At 45.7% G+C, this 9,589-nt stretch overlaps 1 protein-coding gene and 1 long non-coding RNA gene across 2 annotated transcripts in view; one reads left to right on the plus strand and one right to left on the minus strand.

Annotated features, from left to right (window-relative positions):
- The window catches only part of LOC139023062 (uncharacterized), an 870,035-nt gene that overhangs the window by 853,900 nt on the left and 6,546 nt on the right, over positions 1–9,589 (minus strand). The gene's annotated exons all lie outside the window — the stretch shown is intronic.
- LOC111953103 (SH3 and multiple ankyrin repeat domains protein 3-like) overlaps positions 1–9,589 on the plus strand; it is an 87,715-nt gene that overhangs the window by 62,795 nt on the left and 15,331 nt on the right. Inside the window, exons 5-10 of the mRNA XM_070435237.1 lie at positions 2,825–2,949; positions 3,097–3,232; positions 7,834–7,914; positions 8,225–8,248; positions 8,864–8,994; positions 9,256–9,361. Of these exons, the coding sequence (XP_070291338.1) occupies positions 2,825–2,949; positions 3,097–3,232; positions 7,834–7,914; positions 8,225–8,248; positions 8,864–8,994; positions 9,256–9,361 (603 nt within the window). The remainder of the gene's footprint in view (positions 1–2,824; positions 2,950–3,096; positions 3,233–7,833; positions 7,915–8,224; positions 8,249–8,863; positions 8,995–9,255; positions 9,362–9,589) is intronic.

Here is a 9,589-nt window from a genome sequence, read left to right on the forward strand (position 1 = left end):
TGTTCCTCACACATGGTGTTCAGGGAGACAGAAATGAGTATCTTTCTCTCAATTCTCTCCATCTTTCTTTTTCCTCCTGTCTTTTTTCTCATTCATTGACTCCTTCACTGTTTGTTCTATTCCACTTTGTTCTGTCTCTAATTCTTTTTTGACCTCCTCCCCTCCCCTTTCTTTATTCGTCTCTCAGCTTTACTATTAGTCATTATCAGCTACTACTTTACCTGCACACACACACACACACTTTGCACTACTGCACGTGCCAGCTCCCCATGCTGGTTACTATAGCAACCCCTTGTGGGCACCTTGCCGGAAGTCTGAGGAGTGTGTTTTCTGCTCCTCCATCTCAAGCATACATTTCCTCCTCTACGTGTGTATTTGGAAAGTAAAGCTAAAATGTTACATTTGGCTCTATACTCCAGCATTTTGGATTTCAGATCAAATGTTTCATACGAGGTGACAGTACACAATGTCACCTTTTTTGGGGGGGGGGGGGTATTTTCATACATATCTGATTAACCGTTTAGAAGTCAAAGTAGTTTATTGATGTAGTCCCCCCCATTTCAAGCTGTCATGTGCACAAGCAAAGTGAAATGCCTTTCTTGCAAGCTCTAAACATAATAATGCAGTAATCAATCACAAAATAGCAAAAATAGACTGGCTTTCCTCCTGATCGACGATCAGTTGACATATAGAGCCAGGAGATGTTCTCTGTCCATCTGTCTCTCCCTCCCTAGTTCCTCCCTACATCCTCCTTAGCAATATTTCAATTTGTATACTCTTTTTCTCCTCCTTTTCCAATTTCTATCACTCAACTTCCCCCCCTCTACATGTATCCCTCTCTTCCCCCCCTCTACATGTATCCCTCTCTTCCACTCCTCTACATGTATCCCTCTCTTCCACTCCTCCTCTTCTCCCTCTTCCTCCATGTTCCTGCGTGCCTCAGATAGAACTGAATGGATTACCTTTCCTAGTGGGGTCAAGTCGCACACAGACACACACACACACACTGCAGCTACCTCTGGGAGCTCTCCTGTGTAAGTGGTATAGTTGGACTCAGTCCAGGATTAAATGGAGGGTGTGAAGTGCACAGTAGACTATCCTCAGGCAGAGGCACACTCAGCTAACGAGTCAGGAGTGTGCTTGCATGAGTTTCTGTGATTTTTTTGTGTGTGTGTGTGTCTTATGTGCATTTGTGTGTGTGTGTGTGTGTGTGTGTGTGTGTGTAATCTGATTTTCAGTGTGAGAGTGGATAAAGTAATATGGTTGAGTGAAAGGGTCTCTCCCTGTCACACCATCTCACCTCTCACTGTTACTAATACACTAAAGAACACACTGTAGAGTCCATCTCACCTCACTCTATTATAAACACACACACACATTCACTCGCTGGCTGCTGTTTGTATCCAACTCTGTGTGTAACTCAGATGGCAGATGTGTGTGGGTTTTTCTTAATACAGAATGTAAACTATATATACAAAACTATGTGGACACCCCTTCAAATTAGTGGATTTGACTATTTCAGCCACACCCGTTGCTGACAGGTGTATAAAATCGAGGGCACAGCCATGCAATCTCCATCGACAAACATTGGCAGTAGAATGACCTTACWGAARAGCTCAGTGACTTTCAACGTGGCACCGTCATAGGATGCCACTTTTCCAACAAGTCAGTTTGTAAAATGCCTGCCCTACTAAAGCTGCCCTGGTCAAATGTACATGCTGTTATTGTGAAGAGGAAATGTCTAAGAGCAACAACGGCTCAGCCACAAAGTGGTAGGCCACACAAGCTCACAGAATGGGATCGCAGAGTGCAGAAGCGTGTAAAAATGGTCTGTTCTCGGATGTAACACTCACTACCGAGTTCCATACTGCTCTGGAAGCAACATCAGAACAAGAACTGTTCGTTGGGTTTCCATGGCCGAGCAGGCGCACGCACACAAGCCTAAGATCACCATGAACAATACCAAGAACTGGCTAGAGTGGTGTAAAGCTCGCCACCATTTGACTCTGGAGCAGTGGAAACTCGTTCTCTGGAGTGATTAATCATGCTTCACCATATAAAGTCTGATGTACAAATCTGGGTTTGGTGGATGCCAGGAGAACGCTACCTGCCCCAATGCATAGTGCCAACTGTAAAGATTGGTGGAGGAGGAATAATGGTCTGGGGCTGTTTTTCATGGTTTGGACTACACCCCTTAGTTACAGTGAAGGGAAATCTTAACGCTACAGCACACAATGACATTCTAGACGATTCTGTGCTTCCAACTTTGTGGCAACAGTTTGGGGAAGGACCGTTCCTGTTTCAGCATCTATATCTATATAGATGCCCCCCTATATAACAATGCCCCTGTGCACCAAGCGAGGTCCCTACAGAAATGGTTGGTTGAGATCAGTGTGGAAGAACTTGACTGGCCTGCACAGGGCCCTGACCTCAACCCCATCGAACACCTTTGGGATGAATTGGAACGCCGACTGTGAACCAGGCCTAATCATCCAACATAAATGCCCGACCTCACTAATGCTCTTGTGGCTTAATGGAAGCAAGTCCCCACAGCAATGTTACAATATAAAGTGGAAAGCCTTCCTAGAAGAGTTGAGGCTGTTATAGCAGCAAAGGGGGGACCAACTCCATATTAATGCCCATGATTTTGGAATGAGATGTTCTACGAGCAGGTGTCTATATACTTTTGGTCATGGAGTGTATCTCTCATGATTCAGTGAGTATACCTTGTGGAATATTCTGAGATTATTATGTGTGTTTYTTGTGTTGAAACATCTGTCCATTTCTGTATCTAAATCAAGTCATCCTCTCTGTGTGTTCCCAGCTGAGACACCCATTGAGGAGTTCACCCCAACACCAGCGTTCCCTGCSCTCCAGTACTTGGAGTCTGTCGATGTGGAGGGAGTGGCCTGGAGGGCAGGGCTTAGGACAGGAGACTTCCTCATAGAGGTAACCATATCCCCTCTCCTCTCCAACCCCATGGACTACCTACCGCCACTGCCTCTCAGCTCTTTGTCTGACCTCCAGCCGTGTGTGCGTGTGTGTTTGTTTGTGCCTTGTATGTGCCGCGTGTGCGTGCGGGTTTGTGTCTTCCAGGTGCACGGGGTGAACGTGGTGAAGGTGGGCCATAAGCAAGTGGTGTCTCTGATTAGACAGGGGGGCAACAGCCTGCTGATGAAGGTGGTCTCTGTCACACGCAAACCTGAGTCTGAGGAGGTAGTCCGCAAGAAAGGTGAGCATTGTGTCTATGAGTCCTATTTTGAGTATCTRTCACAGGAGGTTGGTGGCACCTAAATTGGGGAGAACGGGCTTGTGGTAATGACTGGAGCGGAATGAGTGAAATGGTATCAAATACATCAAACACATGTTTCCAGGTGTTTAATACCATTCCATTTACTCCGTTCAGGACATTATTATGAGCCGTGGACAGGGTGAAAAGTGGAACTTCCACTAATGCCTGTCCCTCATTGCAGATGTAAACTCCTCCTCCTCCAGTCCGGTGTCCCATTATTAACTGCTCCATGTACTTGATCTTTAGCACATAGCCATTTGATTCTTAATCTTACGGCTGAGATCCCGTTAACGGGATCGACTTGACAACAGCCAGTGAAAGTGCAGGCGCCAAATTCAAACAACAGAAATCTCATAATTAAAATTCCTCAAACATGCAAGTATTATACACCATTTTAAAGATATATTTGTTGTTAATTCCACCACAGTGTCCGATTTCAAAAAGGCTTTACGGCGAAAGCATACCATGCGATTATGTTAGGTMAGCACCTAGTCACAGAAAAACACAGCCATTTCTCCAGCCAAAGAGAGGAGTCACAAAAAGCAGAAATAGATAAAAAATTCATCACTAACCTTTGATGATCTTCATCAGATGACACTCATAAGACTACATGTTACACAATACATGTATGTTTTGTTTGATAAAGTTCATATTTATATCCAAAAATCTCAGTTTACATTGGCGCGTTATGTTCAGTAATGTTTTGCTTTCAAAACATCCTGTGATTTTGCAGAGAGCCACATCAATTTACAGAAATACTCATCATAAATGTTGATGAAAATACAAGTGTTATACATGGAATTAAAGATATACTTCTCCTTAATGTAACCGCTTTGTCAGATTTCAAAAAAGCTTTACGGAAAAAGCACACCATGCAATAATCTGAGTACAGCGCTCAGACACAAAAACAGGCCATACAGATACCTGCCATGTTGTGGAGTCAGTAAACGTCAGAAATAGCGTTATAAATATTCACTTACCTTTGATGATCTTCATCAGAATGCACTCCCAGGAATCCCAGTTCCACAATAAATGTTTGTTTTGTTCGATAAAGTCCATCATTTAGGTCCAAATACCTCCTTTTTGTTTGCGCGTTTAGTTCACAAATCCAAATTCACGAGGCGCAGGCCAGACGAAAAGTCAAAAAGTTCCATTACAGTTCGTAGAAACATGTCAAACAATGTATAAAATCAATCTTTAGGATGTTTTTATCATAAATATTCAATAATATTCCAACCGGACAATTCATTTGTCTTTAGAAATTAAAAGGAACGCAGCTACCTCTCAAGGGCATGCGCCTGACTGAGCTCATGGCATTCTGCCAGACCCCTTAGTCAAACAGCTCTTATTCTCTCCCCCTTCACAGTAGAAGCCTGAAACAAGGTTCTAAAGACTGTTGACATCTAGTGGAAGCCTTAGGAAGTGCAATATGACCCCATAGACACTGTATATTGGATAGGCAAAGACTTGAAAACCTACAAATCTCAGATTTCCCACTTCCTGGTTGGATTTTTCTCCGGTCTTTGCCTGCCATATGAGTTCTGTTATACTCACAGACATCATTCAAACAGATTTAGAAACTTCAGAGTGTTTTCTATCCAAATATACTAATGATATGCAAATCTTAGCTTCTGGGCCTGAGTAGCAGGCTGTTTACTCTGGGCACCTTATTCATCCAAGCTTCTCAATACTGCCCCCAGCCATAAGAAGTTAAATGACAGCTTCTGTATTAGTATGTTGTCATGGAAATGGCAGTTGACACTAGATGTATGGAAGTAGGATCTGTATGTTCCCATCACCAAGGTGATTTCACCACGTTGCCACACTGTAAATTCATGTGGTTTCCATGTCAACGGCATCTCATCATCTCTCTGCAAAACATCTCCCACTCACTCCTGCTACTACGACCTCGGGAACGTGTGTGTTTGTGTGTGCGTGTGTGCATGTGTCTCTGTGTGTGTCTCGTTGGGTGGGAGAGAGAGAGACAGATAGCTCTGACCTACTTCCATCTGGACAGTAGATAGCAGATCTGTCTTAGTGCCAGTATGTGCCCCCCCCCCCCGCTCCTCCTACAAACACACACACACACACACGCACGCACGCACGCACGCACGCACGCACGCACGCACGCACGCACGCACACAACACACACACACACACACACACACACACACACACACACACACACACACACCACACACACACACACACACACACACACACACACACACACACACCACACACACACACAACAACACACACACACACACGCATGAGAGAGAGAGAGAGAGAGAGAGATAAATGAAAGAGAGCAGCAGAGTGGTAGCTGTGATATGGAGGTCTTTGAGTAGTCAGTCAGTGATTGGTGATCTGTGAATCGTCTAGTCATTACAAATATATAGTCCTCCTGTCACTAGAGACAGTACACTGGTCCATGTGGAACTGAACATGACAGACCTGCTTTGCTGTTTTTTGCTGTTTTTTAAGGATGATTTGCATATCCAGCATATTGTTTTTTAAGGATGATTTGCATATCCGGCATGCTGTTTTTTAAGGATGATTTGCATATCCGGCATGTTGTTTTTTAAGTATGATTTGCATATCCGGCATGTTGTTTTTTCCAAGAGGTTCTATTTTTTGACTAGAAATGTGGAATATTTCTCCTTCTGGTGATGTTTTTGCAGGTGAGTGAAATAATCTGATCCTATACAGTGACAACAATATTAAACCTGAGTATACTGAGCTGATAGCACAGGAGGTTGGTGGCACCGTAATTGGGGGAGGACGGGCTCGTGGTAATGGTTGGAGCGGAATAAGTAGAATGGTATCAAAAACGTTAAACATATGGTTTCCATGTGTTTGATGCCATTCATTTCGCTCCATTCCAGCCATTATTATGAACCGTCCTCCCCTCAGCAGCCTCCTCTGGAGAAATGAATTGGTTATGAAGACGTTCATCTTGGTCATGATGAAGTCCCCACATGCTCTCGTCACACTAGAGGACTCAGGAGTGTACAATGTGTGTTGGGGGGTGAGAGGGGGCAATGGACAGGGGAGAGACAGTAGACAATGTGTGTTGGGGGGTGAAAGGGGGCAATGGACAGGGCAGAGACGGTAGACAATGTGTGTTGGGGGGTGAAAGGGGGCAATGGACAGGGGAGAGTTAGTAGACAATGTGTGTTGGGGGGTGAGAGGGGGCAATGGACAGGGCAGAGACGGTAGACAGATCTGAGAGATATAACCACCCCATGGGGTTCTGCTGAGCTGGCTTTGCTCTGCCTGGCAATTCTGTGATGTTCTAAGCTGTTCTAAGCTGTGTTCAATACTCTAACAGGCTGCTCCAAGGGGACCTTCTCTGCAATTTGTAACTCTGCAGACACTCTCACACACTCTCGCAACCCCCCCCCCCTTTTCTATCTCTCACACACACACACACTCACACACAAGCCTCTGCGTCAAACCTTGCTACCGCCATGGTAACCATAGCAACCATGCTGCGTGCTTGAATTAAGCATTGCAATACACTTTCTCTAGCGCTCTCTCTCTCTCTCTCTCTCTCTCTCCGTACTTTACATGAATATGCTGACCGGTGATGAAGTGATACTGTATGGACTAGATTAGATCAGATTTCTAGCTGCTCAGTGTAGCAGCGTAGCCAGGCTGTGGTGGCATCCAGATGTTCTGCTGATCTGTTGTTACTCTCCACAGTGGTGCATTGAGACGGGACTGGCTGGTTGACAGTATATTGAATGAGGTGTATTGTATTGTGCAGAGACTGGAAGGTATGCTGCTGTGTTTTAACATGTTCAGATGATACAGTGTGTTGGGTGGCGGAGTGCAGCATGGATTTCATAGGCTGTGCGGTGTGAATCTGTGCTGGTGTATTTTAGCTGTGATCATGTGTAGCTGCACATGCGATGCAGCACAGCGGGAGGTATTGCACTGTAGTAGTTGACGCTGTGATGGCATGGGCTATCTGTTTTGAGGGATTGTATTGTAGCATGTTAACAGTGAGCTTTTCTGCTGTTATTTGGATGTGGACTGGATAGTATAGTAATAATATGTAGGTGTTTGGTATTGGTTGTGGACTGGTGCAGCACTAATAGTGAGCTGATTTGTAATAGTTAGTAGGCTTTACAAGGTTCCTCCGGGGTTTTGGAGGTTAGAGGAGATGTGTGTATTCGGACTGGTGTGAGTGGTTTGCTGGTAGTATATCAAGGGATTTCTGAGCTGTGGGATCTACAACTTCTTCCTCTGCCAAGGCCGCATGGCACAATGTACTCCCCACCGAAGTGTTCAGTGGGGTGGTGAGTGTGAGTGTGTTTGTGTGTTTGACGGAGGGAAAGAGAGAGGTACGATGAAGAAGAGTGTGTCTACCCGCAGCCTGAACAAGTCGTCCAGCTTTCCACAGGCTGACCAGGGAAAGGCTGTGAAGACAGGATGGAGCGTTCGGCTGGGCCACACTCGCAGGGCGCTGAGCAGCAGGGCCAAGGAGCCTTCCTCCTCAACTTCATCATCTTCACCCTGCCTTTTCTCCACAGCTCCCCCGCCACCCAAAAGAGCCCCCAGCACCACCTTGACGCTGCGCTCCAAGTCCATGACTGCCGAACTGGAGGAACTGGGTGAGTGTGAGAATACAGATGCAAACATTCACACACATATGTCCCCACTCTGTCTCTCTCTCTCTGTCTCTATGTCTCTGTCTCTCTCTCTCTCTCTGTCTCTCTCTGTGTTTTTGTCTCTCTCTCTCTCTCACTTCACCTTTTTCATAAAAATATGCTTCCTGCCTTAACACAATTTAGAGCATCTTTAGCTCTGACAGCATAATCTTGTCTTTCTTCTTAACTCTTGATATTTCCTTTCTCTTTGACTCACTCACTCTCTCTCACACACACATCCTGACCCACATTTTCTGTCCTCTCTTTTACCAAGCTTCCGTCCGGAGGAGGAGAGGAGGTGAGTCTGAGTGGAGACCTGTTGAGGCATCTTCATGGCCTCTCTGAGCATCACAGCCTGACACACTGTTCAATATGGATGAAGCACCGGCACGGCGTGGGCACTGAGCTCTGAGTCAGTCAGTCAGAACCTGCTCCTCAAAGATTATAGACTCAGACGCTGTACCCCGTGCCTCTGATCCAGTGGAGGCTGCTGAGGGGAGGACGGCTCATAATAATGGCTGGAACGGAGTAAATGGAATGGCATCAAACCATGTGTTTGATGTATTTGATACCATTCCACTGATTCCGCTCCAGCCATTACCACAAGCCCGTCCTCCCCAATTAAGGTGCCACCAACCTCCTGTGCTCTAATCCAACATAGTGAAGGTTTCTKTAGTTGTGTGATATGCATGGTGTAACTGTCAATTCTAAATATATTTGAACATGTGTAGACCTGCATGCTTGTGTTGATATTGTGTGGCGATGTGACATTTTCTCATTTCTAGATGTCTGACAGGGACTAGGGGCTGTGCATTGTGTGCAAACACTCACAATTTGTCATGTAGAAAGCATCTGGTCCGTGCATGCTGTGTAGCTGTATTCAGACTGTGTTGTCTGTGTGATCCCTGTACAGAAAGGCTAGATGAGATGCTAGCGCCCCAGGAGCATTTGACGTTACGTTCCCAGCCCACAGAGGCCGACTACAGAGCTGCTACTGTCAAACAGAGACCTACCGGCAGGAGAATCACATCAGCAGAGATCAGTGTGAGTTCACATACACACACGTGTGCAGAAACACATAGATGCACACTCTCTCTCTCTCCCTCACACACACACACACACACACACACACACACACACACATTCACACACACAGCTATTCTGAAACAGAGACCTACAAGCCGCATAATAATATCAGCATATATACCCTCCCACATATACACATATACCGTACATACTGTTTTGTATAAAATATGCGTCTGAAACCTTTTTGTGAGTGTGTGTGTGTCTGTGTGTGTGTTTCAGTCGCTGTTTGAGAGGCAGGGCATGGCACTACATGGTGGGCTCCACCCAGGGATGGAGAGGGCTCATATGCAGCTGCCTAGAGGGATGTCCAGGACCAAGTCATTCGGTAACACCTTTCACCTTTAGTACAGTACTCAGTCAAAAACTTGGCAACTATAGTGCATAATCTCTGTACTCCTTTAGACATTCTAACTCTCTCTGTCCTTTGCCCCCTGACCTCTCCAGGTGCGACTGAGGAGGACCGACTGTCGGCTTTGGCTGGAGAACACCGTTTCCCCCGGAGCTCCTCCATGACGGACAGCCTCAGAGACCACTCCCACTCCCATTCTATCCC

The sequence above is a fragment of the Salvelinus sp. IW2-2015 genome, linkage group LG26, assembly GCF_002910315.2.
Source record: "Salvelinus sp. IW2-2015 linkage group LG26, ASM291031v2, whole genome shotgun sequence".
NCBI classification, from domain to species: domain Eukaryota; kingdom Metazoa; phylum Chordata; class Actinopteri; order Salmoniformes; family Salmonidae; genus Salvelinus; species Salvelinus sp. IW2-2015.